General features: G+C 42.4%; 1 protein-coding gene across 3 annotated transcripts in view; it reads right to left on the bottom strand.

Moving 5' to 3' along the window:
- The window catches only part of ZC3H14 (zinc finger CCCH-type containing 14), a 36,101-nt gene extending 27,049 nt beyond the window's left edge, over positions 1 to 9,052 (bottom strand). Inside the window, exons 1-4 of one of the 3 annotated variants that reach the window (XM_042437910.1) lie at positions 8,884 to 9,038; positions 7,020 to 7,099; positions 5,402 to 5,444; positions 579 to 693 (exon numbers count right to left, since the gene is read on the bottom strand). In XM_042437910.1, coding sequence (XP_042293844.1) covers positions 579 to 670 — 92 coding nt within the window. In that variant the 5' untranslated portion in view covers positions 671 to 693; positions 5,402 to 5,444; positions 7,020 to 7,099; positions 8,884 to 9,038. Of the gene's footprint in view, positions 1 to 578; positions 694 to 5,401; positions 5,445 to 7,019; positions 7,100 to 8,883 lie in introns of all 3 variants that reach the window. The other 2 variants (XM_042437903.1, XM_042437893.1) reach the window with 2 other exon arrangements.
- Positions 9,053 to 21,282: the final 12,230 nt, after the last annotated feature.

The raw sequence follows: 21,282 nt of genomic DNA, 5'->3' as shown, positions 1-21,282 counted from the left end.
TTGTGGTCTACTTGGATTCCTAGATCCCTTTCACATGTAGTCTCATTCAGCCAGGTGTGCCCCATCCTATATCTGTGCATTTCATTTTTCTGCCCTAAGTGCAGTACCTTACATTTCTCCATGTTGAATTTAATTTTGTTAGCTTTTGCCCAGCTTTCTAATCTATTCAGGTCATTTTGAATTTTGATACTAATCCATGTAACAGTTACCTTGTCTAGCCCACATTTTACAAGCTTGTTTGCAAGAATGTCATGGGAAACATTGTCAAAAGCCTCTAGAACATGGCCACATAGTCCAAAAAACCCACAAAAAACTATGGATGTCGGCCATGAAAGCCTTCGACTTCACATACTAAACTTATCTTTATGTGGGATTATGCAAACAGATGTTAGCAGGTGAAAAACTGAATATATTGGTTTGAACCATTTGCACTGGTGGATTTACCAGGGGTAGTTACATTTTGCAATACTGCGCTGGAATTGCTATTCACATTCCCCACCATGGATGCATGGAACAAGTTATAGGATCAAAGTGACAAATAGTTCAAGTTCATGGAACTAGGTGGAAGACAGACTTACCAAACAGTAAATCTCACAGTGTTGTTTCCTAGAAAGAGGGAAAGATCCTCTGTCATCTGTTCTTGGCTCTTCTTGTTGGCCACCATGACCATGATATAATCAGGAAGCTCTTCATCTGATTGTAAAAAAAGGAGAAAACATGTGGCTATGATATTTTAAGGGAAACCATAAAGTTACATATTACCTATCCAATTTTAATCTCAGCTGGAATATTCCCACTGACATCAATGGGACCTGCATTAGGTTGTGTCTGCATTGCAGGACTAATCCAATTTGACACCACTTTAACTTCCATGGCTCAATGCTATGGAATTCTGGGAACTGCAGTTTATTGTGGCATCAGAGCTCTCTGACAGAGGAGGCTAAATGTTTCACAACACTACAGTTCCCAGAATTCCGTAGCATTAAGCCATGGAAGTTAAAGTGGTATCAATCTGGATTTTTTCTGCAGTGCAGATACAGCCTAAGTCATAACATGCTCTATTTATTTCAATGGATCTATAGCTAGAACAATTTTAGTTGGGTACATCACATTTAGAATGCACATTCTTCCAAGGTTATCAGAAGAATGAACATTAAGAATGAAGTACAGAATCAAGCTTGGAAATAATTCTCTAAAGATTGATTTGTTACCCCTCACTAGTTAAAAATTTCAGGAACAATTTCAAACTGTGTTATTTTTGTTCTCAATGAATCAACTGCAATCTTTAACATAATCCAACAATGTTAACCCTCCATTACTTTTGTCACTTTAATACTTTTAAATGCTACTTTCAATGTAATAATATAAAGTATTAAAGAATGAAGTTGACCTCTCTGCTCAGGTCCTGCATGCTCAGGTCCTGCATGCTCAGGCCTGTAACCTCCCTGATTGAGTCTATGCATCTGGCATGTGGTCTCTCTCTCTCTCTCTCTCTCTTTCTACTTCCCTCCATCTTCCCCAGCATCACTGTCTTTTCTAATGAGTCCTGCCTTCTAATGATGTGGTCAACATATGACAGCTTCAATTTAGTAATCTTGGCTTCCAGGGAGAGTTCTGGCTTGATCTGTTCTAGGACCCATTTGTTTGTCTTTTTAGCTGCCCATGGTATCCTCAGAACTCTTCACCAGTACATCTCAAATTAATTAATTTTCTTCCTATCTGCTTTCTTCACTGTCTAGCTCCCATAGCTGGATATGGTAATAGAGAATACAATGGCTACAAAATACAATTTTTTCTTCTTCTTCAGCTTCACTCTAATCTTTGATATGAGTAGCTCATGACTGGTGCCACAGTCAGCACCTGGTCTAGTTTTGATCACAAGAATGGAACGCCTCCATTTTCTGCTTACAGTTATATAGTCTATTTGATATTTGTACTGGCCATCTGGTGATGTCCATGTGTATAGTCTCCTCTCTGGTTGTATGAAGAATATATTTGTGATGAATTGTTGGCCTCACAAAGTTTATCAGTCGCTTTCCTGCTTCATTTGTTGTTCCTAGCCCAAATTGTCCTACAGTTTTTGAGTCTTCTTTGCTTCCTACTTTAGCATTCCAGTTGCCTGTTATTATCAAATAATCCTGTTTCGGTGTGTTGTCAATTTCTTCTTATCATAGACTCTCTCAATTTCTTCTTCTTCTGCCTCTGTGGTTTGTGCATATATTTGAATTATAGTAATGTTTATAGGTTTTCCCTGAAGTGTTACTGACATGATTTGGTCTGATTTTGCATTGTATCCTTTCACTGCTTTTACTACATCTGATTATGAAAGTCACCCCATTTCTTTGTTTTTTCATTATCTGAATAGAACATTGTATAGTTTGACCCATTCCTGTCCATTTTAGCTCACTTAGTCCTAGTACAAACAAACAGCTTCATTTATATACCACTTCATACTGAACTAACAGTGTCTAAGCGGTCTACAACTGTAAGCTAATTGCCCCCAACAATCTGGGTACTCATTTTAGCGACCTCGGAAGAATGCAAGCCTGAGTCAAGCTTGAGCCCCTTTGCTGGGATTGAACTCGAAACCTTATGGTTTTGAGTGAGTGGCTGCAGTACAGGCATTTAAACACTGTGCCGCAAGTATTGCTATGTTTATGCATGCCATTTCCTTTTTTACTATGCCTAGTTTTCTTTGGCCTATGCTTCTCACATTTCATGTTCCTACAGTATGTGTAAAGCTGTTTTGAAAGTTCTTCACTTTGTTTGGCGTGTCTGCTGCTTGGATTCCAGCCTTTTTGTGTTGTTCTGTGCCTTTGTTTAGTTCTCTCTTTGAGATTATCCCATGCTTCCTTTTTTGCTCTCTGACTGTGTACTGGTCCTGTCATTTGTTCTATTCTGGGCTGTCTCATTATAGTTTTCTTGGTGATTTGTTTCTGCAAGGAGGTTCACCTATGTCTTCTTCTGTGCAGTGGTAATGTGTCAATTATGGTGTCGCTGCTGTTATCACTATAAGTTTCTCCATCAGTGTCACCCACCACTTCTGCTGTGGCCCACTAGTTGTTTATCCCTCAATTCCTTGTCTCTCTCCCCTACCTTCATTCTGGGGTTTTGGCCTTGTGCTACTGGCTGCTATGTCCGCCCCCAAGCAATCTAGTTGCTCGGCAGAAAGCCCACCCTTAGTCCATGTAGCCATGCATAAATAGGGGAAGAAGCAAACAAACAAAAGATGCCCCACCCACTTAGACCATGTGCTCATGGAGACCACAGAAACAAAGAAACAGAAATCCCCACTCAAGCCTTAAAAAGCAGTGAGAGTCAAGAGTGCCCACATACAGCTCACTTTCTGCTCATTTTATTAACTTTTTAATACAGTCCTCCCTTTGTTTTCACAGGGGATCCATTCTGGACCCCTGTGAAAACGAAAAAACATGCATATTCTAGCCCTATTGGCTTGAATGGAGGAATGATCCCGCGGGGGCATGCAAACATGTGCCATGAGCACGCACCCCATTTTAACTCCTTCCATTCGGCCCCCACAGATATTCAAGGGGCACGGATACAAAGTCCGGAAGAACAGAGGGAGCACTGTATTAGTAAATGAACTTTAACAATTAACTGTCAGCATGTTAAAAATAAAACTAATGTTTCCAAGCTCTGGTCCAGGGATTATGTTCCCTAAGTATAAAGGTACATAGATTGAGCTCTTTTCATTCTGCTTCTTCACACTAAAGCACCCAAATTTGCTCTGGAAGTTCCCCTGTCCTCCTCCTCTGAGTTGCTGGTGGACACAGGACAGGAGACCTGCAGGAGACTGAATCCATTCCACCAGTGACATCCATTGCCTGGGTAGCTGAACATACTAAGCTTCTGCACTTTCCACAATTTAGCAGAAAACAGGGGCTCACCACATTTACCTTTTCCTATCCAAAGGTATAACAGAGATTTCAAAATAGCTTCTAATGAAAGATCCCCTGCATAAACTCATAAATAGGGGCAGAAGAGTGATTCTGAGCACTCAACAAGGAAAGAAACCAATATACCGTATTTTCCGGCATATAAGGTGACAGGGGGTATAAGATGACCCCCCAAGTCACCCGCCAGCAGCATCCCTGGCCTCCCCTGAGGGGGTCTTCTGCCGGCTGGAGGGGGCCCCTCTGGGGCCAGCTGGAGGGGGGCTCTCGCCGCCATTTTTCTTCCAAAAGTGGCTCCAGAGGCGGCCAGGCCAAGGAAAAGAGCCAGCCCCTTACTCCTCGGTGCCGCCACTGCCGCTGGGGATCCTCCGATCCTCCAGCGGCTTCAGATGTCCTCCGCAGAAGCCGCCACTGCCACCACCCAGGATCCTCTGCTCTTCCAGCGGCTTCCACGGAGGACTTCTGAAGCCGCTGGAGGATCGGAGGATCCCCGGCAGCAGTGGTGGTGGCGGCGCCGAGTAGTAAGGGGCCGGCTCTTTTCCTTAGCCTGGCTGGCTCTGGAGCCGCTTCCCTGCCGCCTTTTGGAAGAAAAATGGCGGCGAGAACCCCCCTCCAACCGGCCCCAGAAGGGCCCCCTCCAGCTAGCGTGAGTGCCGGCTGGCTGGGAGAGGACCCAGCAAGGACCCTAGAGACAGGGAGGTGGCTATGCCATTCGCCTGTCTCTGGGGTCAAAATCCAACGCATAAGGCAGACTTAAAGAGTCACCTTATATGCCGGAAAATACCATAATTATACATCATTATATTTGATGCAGACAGCTAAGAAGAGACTGTATTGAGCCACATACCTTGATCACTTCCTACAGGAATCCATTTACTGTATATACTCATGTATAAGTCTAGAAATTTTAGTCAAAAAGCTGCCTCCAAAAACTTAAGTGGACGTATCCACAGGTCAATGTAAGTATTGCACTGTACTTTAATTCTGTGAAAAGCAGGAGTGGCATCTGTTCTGAAAGCATTCACACCCCTTTTATATTTTCTCATCCATGAAGCTTTTAGTATGCTGGAATGTTGTATATTTTCTGGCACTGTTTTCCTTTGCTTCATCCTTTACATCTTTTGTTATACACCCCTAAGCATTGCCCTCGACTTATCCCTGAGTCATATCAAAATCCATAATTTGTCCCCAAAACCTGCCCTCGACTTACACATGAGGTCAACTTATAGTCGAGTATATACGGTAGTGAAGTTTTGATTTAACTGTTTACTTCAGTGGGATATTGCTGTCAATTTGTTGCATTAATTTGTGTGGATTTTTAATTGCACTTTTATCATTTCTTACTATTTTATTGCCTGCTTTGAAAACAAAGGTGCAAGGTACATATTTATTATGTACATAAATAATTGGCATAGAATGACCCTGTAAGATATTTCCTATTTTTACAAGATCAACTATGTTACATCTAAAGCTACAATGAAACTTACCAACATATGCTCCTAATTCCTGTAGCTTTCCCTTTATAGCACTCTAAGTGAAGAAAAAGGACAGGAAAACCCATTAAGAATGCATATTTCAATCAAAAGATGGACAGAAGTTGCATTAGAGCCACAAACCCCAAACCCATTTTGAATAAGTTTGTTGTTAAGAAGTTAACTGACGCAAATGGCAGCAACTATTGATTGGTTGATTTAGAAAGCCAGAGTGGTATAGTGGAGACCAAGATTCAAAGCGCCACTCAGCCATGAGAACCAACTTGGTGTCCTTGAACAAGTCACACTATCTCAGCCTCAGAGAAAGGCAAAAGCAAACTCCTTCTAAAGAAATCTTGACAAAAAAGCCCCATGACAGGTTCACTTTAGGATCACCATAAATCAAGAATTACTTGAAGGTACACAAAAACAATTATTAATTTATATAGGAATACCAATAGGAAGATGGCAGGAATGTAAAATCTAAGATTCAAAGCAAGTGAAAGTAAGAGGAAGAGAAGTACATGATGAAACAATATGTTAACTGCAGTTGCAAGTGCTTAGGCTTAGTTATAAGCAGAGTTACCGGCTGCTACCAAAGCAGGGGGTTCAAATATAATCTTCTTTCTTGGTCCACTGCAATCACCTAAACACAAGCCACTAGTATAGATTCATAATTATTTCAAAGCTTAGCAAATTAAATTACTGAAACCAAGGGTTAGTACTTTACTATGGGATGGAGACCTACAGCTCAAAGAGTCTAATTCAATGTACATGGAAGATACCAGCAATGATTAGACATAAGAGACCTCGCTCCTCAACAACTGTGTGCATTTCTGAATAGGTGGAGGGTGTCTGTTCAGTGAGCAACCTTGCAGCTAGGATGCATTGATGGATTTATCCATCAAATATGTATTCTCACATAGGATTTCTGCACACTTACAAAGTAAGCCCAAATGAAATCTGTCTTTTGTCTACAATCTGACATCATTCTGCAGTGCAAAAGAGCCGTGGGTGACACAGCCAATGCTCCTAGTTTACATAAAGACCCCATTTAGCTGTAAACCATGTTCTGGGTATGATCATAAGTTTGTGTGTATGCATGCTCAAGAAATATGATTTCTAGCACTGAGAAATACGACTTAATGAAAAACAGGTTGCAAATATATCTACACTTTGTCACTGTTGTGTGCCTTCAAATCTTTTCTGAAGGGGTTTTCTTGGCAAGTTTTTTGGTGTTTGAATGTACAATATAATAACAGAAATAAGGAGTAACAAATATATGTTGTTACTCCTTATTCCTACTCCTGTACTCTTTACTCCTTACTCCTACTCCCTAGCCCTGATTGTGTGCTTTCAAGTAGTTTCCAACTTATGGCAACCCTAAGGTGAACCTGTTATGGTGTTTTCTTGGCAAGATTTATTCAGAGGAGGTTTGCCATTGCCTTCTCCTATGGATGAGAGTGTGATTTGCCCAGGGTCACCCAATGGGTTTCATGGCTGAGCTGGGAATCGAACCCAGGTCTCCACAGTCATAGTCCAACACTCAAACCATATGCCATGCTTCTGAATAAACTGAGCAGTACTGCATGCTATTCATTCCTCACACACCAACTGCAATTTATCAACTCACTTGAATTTGGGATACACCTGAAATGATGTGTGTGGGTTGCGGGTTGTTTATATTTTAATACAGTTTCCTACAAGAAGTTTCTGGAAGGGAGGAACAGATAGATTTGCTCAGAAACACAGTCAACCATCCACATTTGTGGGTTTGACTTTTTCAGATCTGATTATTTATGGATTTTATTAATATGTCCTCTCTAGGTCCTCCAGCGTGACTCTCTATTGTCAACTTCTCAGACCCTGAGATTCCTAGAAATAACACTTCTGTAGGCATTTGTAGGTCCTCCAGATGGTCCTCCACCTGGATTTCAGGGGATGATGTGTGAAGAAGGAGACACCTAAATTTATTAGTAGCTCTTTTTTTGAAGGACCTTTCGCCTTGTGAGAGAGCCTCTGAGGGGAGAAAGGTTTGAAGGCAACAGTGAGAGAGAAAATGGAGGATGAAAGAGGGATTATGCACACACACACCAGGATAAATAGATAGATAGATGATAGATAGATAGATATAGAGATATATGCATAGATATATATCCATAGATAGATCTTGGTGAGATACAGATGCCCAAAAAGGGCGGTCTCCCGCTGCCCTGGTTTGCTGCGCAAGGGAGCCGCAGCGGACAAACCGTGTGGCTCCCTCGCACAGCAAGAAGAACCTGCAAAAAGCGGGTTCTTTCTGCGGTGCAGCTGTGACGCTGCAAGGCACCAATGTTGCACTTGCGGCGTCACATAGGCGCTGGGACAGGCGGACGTTAGGCATCCGTCACGTCAAAATGGCGGCACCTGTATGCACAGGATGCCGCCATTTTAACGCCCCCGTCACTTGCTAGAAGTGAAGCCAGTATGGATGGCCAATCCCTAGCACGTGGCGGGGGCAGCAAAAAAGGCCCATTTAAATCGGGCCCTAGATATATAGACATCTATAGATATGTACAGATATATAGATACTTAGATATAGATATTTATAGATATACATATGTGGATATACAGATTTAGGTATACAGTCATCCCTCCACAGTTGCGGATTTGACTTTTGTGGATTTGATTGTTCACTGATTGTATTAGTATGTTCTCTCTAGGAATATCTAGGTCCTCCAGTGCAACTCTATGGAAGGCTTTAACCAAAAGTCACACTGAAGGAGCTAGAGATTCCTAGAGAGAACACTCCAGTAGGCATTTGTAGCTCCTCCAGCGCAATTCTATGGTCAATGTCTGGCAGATGTTGACCACAGAGTTGCACAGGAAGACCTAGAGATTCCTAGAGAGGTGTTCTCTCAGGTAAAAACATAGTGCTTTTTGTTATTTGCAGTTTTTCCACATTCACAGGGGTCCTGTGCCCCAAACTCCAGTGAATGTGGAGAGATGTGTGTGTGTGTGTATGATAGATAGATAATATATATATATATATATATATATATGTCTAATCCAACTACTGTATATCTAAATCTATCTATGTATATATGCGTATGTGTGTGTATCTGCCTGGGGTTGTTCTTTCCAAGCCTCCCACAGTCTTCGTCCACCAAACCCCCTTCTTTCTTTTGCATATATATATATATATGGTGGGCGAAGGACGTGGGAGAAGCTTGGGAAGAACAACCCCGGGAAGATAAACACACACACACACACATATATATAACATATTATACTATATCCAATCCATCTGTATCTAATCTATATGTGTATATATGCATTTTTATGCATATTATATGTGTGTACACACACATATATGTATCTGTATATTCATATACAAATATATATGTGTGTGTATATGTGTGTGTGTGTTTATCTTCCCGGGGTTGTTCTTCCCAAACTTCTCCCACGTCCTTCGCCCACCAACCCCTTCCTTCCTTCCTTCCTTCCCTCTCCCTCACCCGGATCTTGCGGCTGATCTCGGTGCCGATCTCCATGGCCACCGGCTCTGGCCAGAAGACGCTTCTCCAGAAACAAAAACCAGGCCTAAGTCAGACCCTGGCCGGCCTTTGCTAGAGAAAGGAAGGAAGGAAGGAAGGAAGAGGGAGAAAGGCAGAGAGAGAGGGAGGGAGGGATGGATGGAAGGAAGGGCCCAGGCCTAAAATGGCCTCCGCAGGCAGCGCCCCCTGCCGCCCAAGGCAGGAAAGGCAGGCAATGGCGGCCTGAGGGAAAGGCGGGGGAGAGTCAGCAATGGCTGCATCCACACTCTTGAAATAACTGTATTGGCACCGCTTTCACTCTTTGTCTGGCTCAAGGCTATGGAATTCTGGGAGTTGGAGTTTGTTGTGGGGTCCACAACAAACTCCAACTCCCAGAACTCAATAGCCTTGAACCAAAAAAAAATACTTAAAGCAGTGTCAATACAGTTATTTCAACAGTGTGGATGCAGGCAGTGGTCCAAAACACACCGCAGAAACAACAACTACAATTCCCAGGATTCCATAGTATTGACTATTGAGCCATGGCAGTGAAAGCAGTCTCAAACTGAGGGTTATTTCTGCACTGTGTTTTGGACCCAAGCCGCTCTGCCAGGAGTCCATCCACACTGCCAAAATAACTTGGTTTGACACAGCTTTAACTGCCATGGCTCCATGCTATGGAATTCTGGGAATGGTCGTTCGTTGTGGCCCCAGAGTGCTCTCTCTGTCTCTCTGACAGAGAGGGCTAAATGTCTCGCAAAACTACATTCCTTTATTATACTCCATCGCTGCAAAGATAAGTCCCCAAGGATACTAGACTTTAGTGCAGAATATCCACACTTGCAGCTGCATCTACACTGAAGAAATAACCCAGTTTGACACCACTTTAACTGCCATGGATCAGTGCTGTGGAATTCTGGGAATTGTAGTTTATTGTGGCACAGAGCTCTCTGACTGTGAAGGCGAAATATGTCTCACCAAACTACATTCCTTTGCTTCAAGGAGAGTTTGGGCCTAATCTGCTCTAGGACCCATCCATTGTGAGATATTTAACCTCCTCTGTCAGAGAGCTCTGTTGCCGTAACAAACTTCCGTTCCCAGAATTCCATAGCATGGATCCAAGGCAGTTACAGCAGTGTCAAATGGGATTATTTCTGCACTGTGGTCTGTGGATGGACTCCCGGTGGGGTGGCTATGGTCCAAAACACACTGCAGACAAAAATAATCCAGTTTGAGACCAATTTAACTGCCCTGGCTCCATGCTAGGGAATCCTGGGAACAGTAGGTTTGTGAGACATCTAGCCGCCTCTCTCAGAAAGAGCTCTGGAGCTCCTTAGGGCTGGAGCGCGCTTTGGAACGGCTTCTGGCCTCTTAGGACGCATGCATAATTTAAACAGCATACCTCCAAAGTGACCCGAAGCAGCTTTATTTTGACCTGTCTCTACGGGCCCAAAGAATCTCATTGAGGGTTTGTCTTCTGTTCCTGAAGAACTGTCCCAGCAAATACAATAATTTCTAGACATTTCTAGACATCTTCATAATCTCTGTCGAATTATCAACTCACAAGGTACTTGTATGTGCACACATAGAAGTACACATGCATGTACATGTGTACAGATAGTGCAATTCACACTTTTTATTCTGTACTTTTGTACTTTTTTAATTAAAGAATCTATGACCAAGAGGACAACTGGATTTCTTTACACTATTTATAAGCTACTGAATCAAAATTATTTCTTGCTTCAGGTCACAGACAATTAAAAATATATGCCCTCTCACCCACGTGTGCTAGCTGTAAGCCAGTTTTAAGGGAATGATTAAAATATTCCTGGGGGGCTATAAAAATAAGGCCAATACATTTGGAAAGATTCTTACTTTAATCAGAAAGGCTTAGTATAAATTATCATATAATGAAAAAGAACTGATCAGCTGCTATTTTTTGTATTTCTGCAATGCCTACTTAGCCAAAGCAGCAGCTGTCCCATTGCTGACATTCTCTCTACTTCACGTTCCAACTTCCTAAGGTAATGGTTACAAGCACACGAATCTCTCTTTCTCTCTGCCAGTTTAAGGCAGTGTTTCTACACTTCAGATTACTTCTGCATTTTTATAGATTTTTTCTGTAAGGCATTTCCAGTTACTCCATTTCGTTTTATTTTCATTATTTCCCATTGCATGATTGCTGCATTTCCTTTAATTTATCTTTTAGTACTGTATAGCACTTCATAGTCTTGCAAAGTGTGCTGCAATTTTCACATCTAGAATTGTAGAGGCAGAAGTTCAGTTGGTTCATTTTACTGCATTTATTTACTGTCTTGCAACTACAGAAGAGAATTACTGTAACTGTCTCCTCCAATGTGTAAAAAAAAATTTCCTGAGTATTAAGGAGACCATAGCTAACACATGTTAGTACTGCACACAGGGACACAATGGTGAACTCCTGTCATGGCCAGCCAAGAGCCCGACTCAGAGGATGAGGATGTGATTACTCCAGTGCAAGGGGAAATTGTAGCTACACCAGGTGCTAATCCTGCTCTGCCAGATCCCAGCTGCAATCTCCCAGCCCCAGAGGAGGAGGCTCAGCCAGGTCCTAGTGCTGGTGGGATTCCTCTTGTGCAACAGCCTAGTGATGACTCTGGGGAGGAATCATGCCTGGAAGCAACGCAGGGCTGAGAGTGCTTGCGTGCATAGATCCAGGAGGATTGCTGAGAGGCAATTAGCAAATTGGCCTCAAGTGGCACGGGGGAGAGCGTCTCTTACTTAATGAGTAGAGAGACGCCAACTCAGTGCCAGAGTTTATTGTATGATCCTTTGGTGTGATTGCTGCCTGCACTGGTTCCCTGTATCTTGACTCCTTGTTGCTTTGACTCTTGACTTCGGAATGAACTGGACTATTGCTACCTTCTGGCTGACCTGACCTTCGACTGGACTGACTATCGTGACCTCTGTTATCCTGACTTCGGCTTTGGCTTGCTTTCTCTCTCACTCCTTGCAAGGTTTGTTGACTATTTCCCAGCTGCATTGTTAATTGCCTTGCTGAGCCTTCCTTATCGGCGTGTTCCTGTGTGTGCTGGCTGCAGTCCAGGACAACTCCCTTGCTAGCACCTCTCACCAAGGGCCTGAGCAGAAGGGCCGGATGTCACAGGTCAAGATCCTGAAGTGCAAAAATATACAACTGAACCCTAAAATTAGGACTGGCCATACCATTGTATTTCCCATCACTATTGAGCATGAGAGCTGAAAGATGAAGAAAGCTGATAGAAATAAAATCAACTGGTGGTGCTGGAGAAGAGTTCTGTAGATACTGTGGATCTACTACAGAGACAAATGGGTCCTAGAACCTGAACTCTCCCTAGAAGCCAAGATGGCCAGGAAGATGATTAGGAGGAGTAGATAATACCTCACAGGAGAGGATCAAAATTCAAAGTGACCTTAATAGATTAGAAAGCTGGGCCAAAACTAACAAAATGAACTTCAACAGGGAGAAATGTAAGGTACTGCACTTAGGCAGAAAAAATGAAATGTATAGATATAGGATGGGGGACACCTAGGAGTCCTAGTAGACCATAAGTTGAAAATGAATCAACAGTGTGATGCAGCAGCTAAAAAGGCCAATGCTATTCTAGGCTGCATCAATAGAAGTATAGTGTCTAGATCAAGAGAAGTAATAGTGTCAATCTATTCTGCTTTGGTCAAACATCACCTGGAATACTGTGTCCAGTTCTGGGCACCACAATTCAAAAAGGATGTAGAGAAGCTGGAATGTGTCCAAGGGAGAGTGACCAAAATGGTGAAGGGTCTGGAAACCATGTCCTGTGAGAGAGACTTAGGGAGCTGGTTACGCTTAGCCTGGAGAAGAGATGCTTAAGAGGTGATATGATAGCCCTGTTTAAATATTTGAAGGGGTGTCCCACTGAGGATGGAGCAAACTTGTTTTCTGCTGCTCCAGAGAACAGGACCCGGAACAATGGATGCAAGCTACAGGAAAAGAGATTCCACCTCAACATTAGGAAGAACCTCCTGACAGTAAGGGCAGTTCGAGAGGAACTTCCCGACAGTAAGGGCTGTTCGACAGTGAAACACACTCCCTTGGAGAGTGGTGGAGTCTCCTTCTTTGGAACTTTTTAAACAGAGGCTGGATGGCCATCTGTTGGGGGGGGGTGTTTTGCTTATGAGTTTCATTATGGCAGGGGTTGGACAGGATGGTCCTTGGATTCTATGATTCTATGACTAAACTGAGTCTGTTGTACTTTGGCCACATCATGAGAAGGTATGACTCACTGGAAAAGATGTTAGTGCTTGGAAAGGTAGGAAGAGAGAAAGACTGCATACCAGATGGATAGACTTAATCAAGGAGGACACAGCCCTGAGTCTGCAAGATCTGAGCAGAACTGTTCAGAATAGGGTGCCTCATTCACAGGTTTGCTATGAGTCAGGGTCAACTTCAAGGGAGCTAACAACTACAAAGGATCAATGAACCTCTTCAGTTTTTGCCATCACTGTCACCACTACTGTGGTGAGAGGAGATGGAAACATAACTGGATCCAGCTCACTGAATTTGCACAACAATCCTATAAAGTGGCTCACTATCATTCAGTTTAAACAGTAGTGCTGATGCTCAGGGTTGGTGGTACATGAAAATATGTTAAATATTACTCTAGGCTGACAATTTGAAATAGAAAACAGAAGGGCCATTGGGATCAAGTTAGAATTTTGGAGGAACACTTCCTTGCTTCATAGTATTAAGTCAGAAGAAATGTAAATATAAGTCTCTGTCATTTTATGAATCACTGACCTTATGCACTCTTGCCCTTGCAGTTTCATTCCAGTAATGCTGAATTAACTCTGCTAGTTGAGGGCTTCCTGGGACTGGAGTGGAAAAGGGGAAAGAGAAGTGAAATCTGAGCTCTAGAGACTGAAGATAGATCTGATTTCCATTCTAACCAACTCTTAGCACACAACCTGTATAAGATTCTGGACTGTTTACTCAGTGAAGACCTACAATCAATTTCTCATGCTATCTTACTTTTCTATGGCAGCTTTGGATTATGTATGTTGTATACTAACAGAAGTCTAGAGTAAGATCGGGGAGAGATGACTTAGGAAGACGTAAAATCATTTTCAAATAAATGTAAAAAGAAACAAGGACTGCTATACATGGATGTTCATCAAAGGAGATGAACTATCCATATTGGACAGAATGATGGGAAATATCTAATTGGTTAATAATAAATGTTTGTTGTGTGGTGTGGTGAATTTTAATCTTTATTGAAAATTCCACCTTTAATAAGTCTTGCGAGAAATGTCAGAAAATCTACCAGTAAATGTCAAGGTCAAGCACCCTGACTTAAATGTTAAAATGCTATCCCCAGTTTACATAATCAGTAATGGAAACAGTAGGAAGATTTGTTCAAATGCAATATATATAGCCAGTGTGGTGTCATGTTTGAGCATTGTACTATGACTCTGGAAACCAGGATTTGAATCCCCATTAAATGCACTTGGTGACCTTAGGCAAATCACACTCTCTCAGCCTCAAACGGAGGCAAAGACAAATCCCATCTGAACAAATCTTGTCAAGTAAACCCTGTGATAGGCTTTTGTTTGGATTGCTATCATTCAGAAAGAAGGCACACGACTACAACAACAATGGACCTATGCGTATACAAGTCAAGAATGGAGTGAGAAATGCCAAATGTCAAAGCTAGGTTCAGAAATGGAAGAGGCACAAAGGGTCATATTGCAAACATTACGGATAATACATTGGAGCACACTGAAGAATTTCAGAAGAAAATCACCTTGTGCTTTATAGATTACAGCATAGTTTTGATTCTGTAGATCATGAAAAATAATGGATTGTTTTTAAAGAAATGGGTGTACCACAACATTTGATTGTCCTGATGCATTGGAACCTGCACTCAGGACAAGGTGCTACAATCAGAAAGAATACGGAGAAATTGAATGGTTTCCGATTGTCAAGGGAGTCAGGAAAGGCTGAATTTTATCACTCTGTCTGTTTACTTTCTATGCTGAACATATCATAAAGCAGGAATTTACTCAGAGGAAGGGGGCATGAAAACTGGAGGAAGAAACATGAACAATTTAAGATATGCAGATGACACCATAGTACTAGCAGAAAAAAGCAAAGACTTGAAATGACTACTGAAAAAGGTCAAGTACGAAAGTGTAAAGGGAGGTTTACAGTTTAACATTGTTGTTTTTGTTAGCTGCCTTCCAGTTGACCTCGACTCATGGCGATCCTTTGAATGATATGCCTCCAAGCTCCCCTATCCTATACCTCTCTACTCAGGTCCAGGAGGCTCAGGCTCATGGTCTCCTTAATTTAATAGGAAAATAAAAAATAATGACCACAGATATTTGCATAACTTTAAAGTCAACAATGAAGACAATTTAATAATGAAAGATTTCCTATACCATGGATCAGTCATTAATTAAAATTGGAACTGCAGTCAAGAAATCGGAAGATGTCTAGGACTTGGGAGGGCAGCTATGAAGGAACTGATCAAGATCCTGAAGTGTAAACATACATAATTGAATACCAAAGTCAGGACTGTTCATGCCATTATATTTCCAGTTTCTACGTATGGTTGTGAAAGCTGCACAGTGAAGAAAGCTGATAGGCAGAAAATCAACTCATTTGAATTGTAATGCTGCAGGAAAGTTCTGCAGATACTCTGGACTGCGAAAAACAAACAAAATGATTTATAGAACAAACCAAGCCTGAACTTTCCCTGAAGGCAAGATAACTATACTGAGACTATCATATTTTGGACATACCACGAGAAGACATGATTCACTAGAAAAGACAATAATGCTTAAGTAGGTAGAAAGCAGTAGTAGAAGAGGAGGTTTATCAAACAGAGATTTTTGGAGCTTTTGCAGGTCAGTTCTGACGTGACTGCGCTTTCAATGATGCGCATTCATGTCATAACGTGAATGTGTTATCAGACGCCATTCCTTTCTATGGGACCTCCTTGCGAGGTGCTTCCACAGTGATTCCAAAGTGACCCCTCATTTTGATAAAACCGAAAAAAAGTGACTTCACAGAATTCGCTTCCAGGCTCACTTCGATTGCACTGCAAATTGGTCTGGTGTGGAAAACCACTCCGATGTCACCCCCCTTGGCCCCCTGCATCCTGCTCCATCATTCCCCTCCTCCTCCTTCATGCCATCTCACCCTCTCTGCCACCTTGCAACCCATCCCATCATTCCCATCATCCCCTGCCTTCTCCTGCATCCCAATCATGTCCCCAGGGACTCCCAGTGAGCTATCCCATCATCTCCTGCCTTCTCCTGTATCCTGATCCTAGTTCCAGGGACCCCCAGCGAGCTATCCCATCATCCCCTGCCTTCTCCTGCATCCCGATCCTGGCCCCAGCGACCCCCAGCGACCTATCCCATCATCCCCTGACTGCTTCTCCCCATGAAGGGTGACAGCTAAGGAGGGGGCAGGGAAGGAGGGCAGCATCCAGAGCCCCACTGAGCATGTGCAAGGGTGCCGATTTGAATCGTTGAACCCTCCGGTGTGGTAATACAATGTGCACTCACTCTGCTTTGCTTGAATCCGCATCATGTGACTTGCTTGGAATAGAACTGACTTCGCTTCCCACTCAATTCGGAAGGACAATGGAAAGGCAACCAGGTGTGGTAAAACATCACGTTTTAATGTGAATTTGCATTGCTAGACAGGAGTGACTCTGGATCTGGTGTGAAAAAACATCACACTTTGCGTTGCTAGAACAGGAGTGACTGCGGATCTGAGCTGCAAACCCCCCATGTGTGATAAGGTCTGAGGAAGACCACATTCCAGAAGTATGGACTCAGTTAAGGAAGCCATGCCCTTGAGTCTGCAGGACCTGAGCAGAGCTGTTGGTGATAGTTGGAGGTCTCTCATTCATGGGGTTGCCATAAGTTGAAGTCGACATGAAGGCAGTCAACAAACAAAGGACTTATATCAGGCTATGAGTATTCTTAGGGTTACTCTATTTCTCTGAGTGCCGAAGCATGTTTCCTGGCTTCATTGTCTTTGGAAGGAGGTTACTGAAAGTTTATTACCATTTTGTATGTGCGTGTGTTGTTAGCTATTCTGGCTGAATATCAAAATAAAGACCAAAAGTTCCTTGCTTTCACATCAAATCTCTACAAAGATGTTCAGCATCCTAAAATACACACAGAACTCAAAGTCACCTCTTTGTCTATTTTCACTCTCACTCAACTGCCCTCTGTGCTTTATTTCTTTCACTTTATTCAAATGTGGGTGAAGGTGGCAGAAGATTCTGTGCTTTGTCCCTTTTTAGGTATCTCCTAGCCTCCCCCTACAAAAAATAAAATAACTTAAATCAAAACACATTGCTGGACTACTAGCAATCTTTTGTCAGGTCTAAGGCTCTAGGTAGGTGCTGCCTTACGGTAGGGCAGCTGACACCGAAAGTCCCATTTATATACATCTGGCAGAATCCCCATACAATTCAAATGTCAACAGCGAGATTTATGGCACAATATTTTATGAAGTTTCTTCCTGGACCTCATCCATACAATTGCTCTTAAATGTCAAAATTCACAAAGCTTGTGACATTTATGTCAGTATCTATACAAACATACCATTGCAGTGACAGCACTGAAACTGCTACCCTTCATTGTTACTACAAAGGACTGGAACTAGAAAGTATAGAGGAAAGGGCATTCAAGAGGGAAAATTCTGAGTAAGCAATCCTTGTAGCTGTTGGATCACCCTGTTGGTTATTGTTAATCTCCATCAAGTCAACTTCTACTTATGGTGTTTCTGTGAATGAGAGACCTCCAAGATATCCTGTTATCAATAGCCCTTCTTAGGTTTTGTAAACTCAGGTCCATGGCTTCTTTGATTGAATCTTTCCACCTGTCATGTGATCTTTCTCTCTATGAAACTCTAGGTCCTCAAGTACAACCCTGTGGTCAACATCTGTCAAAAGCTGACCATAGAATAACACTGGAGGACCTATAAATGCCCAGAGTACTATCTCTAGGTATAGGTCTTTCAGTGCAACTTTATGATCAACTTCTGGGATAGTGATGTTGGAAGTTCTAGAGACATTCCTAGACCTAGAAATTCTTTTAAAAATCTTATTACTCAAAGATGCAAAAGTCAAAGCTGCAAATGTGGAGGCTCAACTGTGTGTGTGTGTGTGTGTGTGTGTGTGTTACAGTATTTAGCTTTTTCATGTACTTAAAAGTGATATACAGTGGACTCTTCGCATCTGCAAATGTGAAAAATTATGGATGCTCAAGCCCCAAATTATTCACTGTCTGGTGATCTGTGCACATCCATATCAGTGCATCTGTGTGCATGCACTTTCACTGAATAATGTGAGGCGTGGTGATCCGCAAGCTGTCACATTCACAGATCACCAGCCTGCTGATATGGCAGGCCCACTGTATAGTCAGAATAATAACCAGCAATAGGTCTACCACTGACTTGTGGCCTTCAAATCACTACCTCTTTAGTCAGGCATTGAGTCTCACACATGATTACAATTATAAGTGTCCTGTTGCTTTCAACGTTTTTCAATTACACTTCAAGTACTCTTGATTTTGTAGACTCCAAAAAACTGACAATTCCAACCCACTGTGGCTAGATGAGGCTTACCTCCTCAAATATTGCATGCTGGACAAATAAAGGAACAAGTATTGCTGAACTAGATGTGCAAAGAGCAGTATCACCCCCTCCCCCCAAAAAAATCCCACAAAGAGGACAAAGGTCATAATGTAAATAAATGTACTCTAGAGAATTTGTTCCATTTAGCTTAACTAGAATTGGTCCTGATTAAACAGATATAGGGTAAAGTTACCTGTTTGACAGAGTTTTGGCCAGTTATCCCTCACTGCATTCTTGTTCAGACTGTATCTATGCTGATTCCTCAAATCTCAGTATTTGCTGTTTGGACTAGTGAAGAATGAACAACACAGAGATCAGCACAGCCTCTTGTTTATCTTGAAAACATCAGGTGTGCATGCTGAAAAGATACACTAGCAGGTCATAAAAGAGGACCCTAAGCTTACTTAAAATTTATCTTGTTTTTATTAATATTATTTTGTTTTTACATGATCACACTAGGATTCTTGAACCTGATTTTTAACTGCGAGGTGTATGTCTTTCTGTCAAAGGACAAAGATGCATTTGGGAAGAAAGTTGTACAAATGGAAAATTTCCTTTGGCAGAGGAATTAATCAAATCTCACCATATTAAATTCTTTTGTTGTGCAGACAAGTGACCCAAACACAAAACATAGGTAGGTGTAAAATAGTTTAAGATAGGTAATAGGGCATGTAGTAATTTCCATGAGTAGTGTTGATCAGTTAACCAATCCATTATAAATAGTTATCATAATTAGATTTGAAAGCACTGGCAGATCAATACAGTGATTTGACTTATTTATTAATTACTCTGAAGAAGGCTCAAGTCTGTGGAAGCTCACGCTACCACCTTCTCTCTTTCATTAGTCTCACAGATACTACAAGATCCCTTTGCATACACTGAAAACTGGTTTTTATAAAAGTATCCAGGGCCTGAAGACAATTCCATACAGAAGCCTGACCTTATGTATATTTGTACAAAAACAGGTTCTGTTAATTTCAATAAGCCTTGCTCCCAGGTAGATGTGTACATGTATAGCACTCTATTTAGGATTGCGGTGTATTCAAATTTAGAGAAACAGTCCTTTGTTTGAAGGACACCTCCATTTGAAAGGCTGTGTTGTTTAAGACTGATGTAAAAATAAATGAGTCCTTCAACAGCATATTGAAGTCCAGAACTAGTAAGCAGCTGTTGTTGTTGTTGTTGCTGTGTGCCTTCAAGTAATTTCTGAATTATGGCAACTCTATAGCAAGCCTATCACAGGATTTTCTTGGCAAGATTTCTTGAAAGGGAATCTATTACTGCCTTCCTCTGAGGCTGAGAGTCTGTGATTTGCACAAGTTCATTCAGCGGGTTTCCATGGCTAAGTGGGGATTCAAACCTTGGTCTCCAGAGTCGTTGTCCAACGCTCAAACCAATGAAGCATGCTGGCTCTCTGGCACTGAACTGCTACATGACAAAAGAATGAAAGGATTGCTAAAGGAGGACAGAGAGATTACAAAGAGCTGAGATTGCATTGGCATTAAGTGTGGAAGAGGTTGGACAGGTATTTGCACCTCAACTGTAGTTAGTGGATAATGAGTCAGGTGGAGCAATCCTGTGCTGATACTCCATACCGGGAGTGCTTAGTCGGTGGAATGTTATGCTTTGTTGGTGGGAAGGAGAGAAGGTGGTGGTGGCGGTGATGGTGGGGAGTCTGTTGAAGGAATCTGTTGTGGGGTGTGTGTGTGTGTGACAGAGAGAGAGATACAGACAGACAGACAAGTGGGTGGAGTGTCTGTGGGAGGGAAGGCTATGCATGGTTTTGGATATATTTTTATACCAGAAAGAGAGAAGAACTGTGACCTATCCTTTAAAAACAAGGATAGGCACAGCCCAGGGCTCCTAGCAGGCAATTAAAAATTTGGTTTTGCTCTGAAATGTGCACAGATGATCTCTATGGGATACGAAGGATGTTCCAACTGCTTTTGACCCCATCTGGACCCCCCCCCATCAAAATGAAATTTTTCAAAAGTTTTCAAAATGTATTTTTGCCTTTAAATGCCCCAAGATGTCCTTTACAGGTCCAGGAAGGCACCAAACCAGGTCTCCCTACTACGCCCTAGAGCAGCGGTTTTCAACTTGTGGGTCACAGTCTCTTTGGGGGTTGAATGACCCTTTCACAGGGGTCTCCTAAGACCACCACCACCACCACTTCCTTTTTTCCTGTTCAAGGAGGCTCTAAGACTTGAGACTAGATTTGAAAATACCTTGCAAGGTCTTAAGACTGGACTTGACACTTGAAAGTATCCTGCAAAGATTTGAGATTGGATTTGAGCCTTGATTTGAAAGTATCTTGCAAGGACTTGAGCCTGGATTTGAGACTAGACTTGAAATGATTTTGCAAGGATTTGAGATTTTTGAAAGTATCTTGCAAGGACCTGAGCCTTGGCTTCAAAGTATCTTGCGAGGTCTTGACATTAGACTTGAAAGCATCTTGCAAGGACTTGAGGCTGGACTTTTGAGGCTTGGAGCCAAAGCCAGAAAAGCCCCTGAGAGGGTCGCCAAAAGTCAGAGACGACCTGGAAGGCGCAGCAGCAGCAGCAGCAGCAGCAGCAGCAGCGGGCAGCAGTGGCAATTTTGAAAGCCAAGGCGGGGGGGGGGGGGGGGGATGGAAAGCAGTGCCCGGCTGCTGCCTCTCCTCCTCCTCCTCCTCCTGCTGCTGCTGCTCCCTAATTCCTGGCCCGAGGAAGGAAGGCTGAGCAGCA

The sequence above is a fragment of the Sceloporus undulatus genome, chromosome 1 (genome assembly GCF_019175285.1).
Source record: "Sceloporus undulatus isolate JIND9_A2432 ecotype Alabama chromosome 1, SceUnd_v1.1, whole genome shotgun sequence".
Taxonomy (NCBI): Eukaryota; Metazoa; Chordata; class Lepidosauria; order Squamata; family Phrynosomatidae; genus Sceloporus; species Sceloporus undulatus.
Note: the sequence above shows the minus strand (reverse complement) of the source record. Positions and strands in the feature narration are given on the sequence as shown.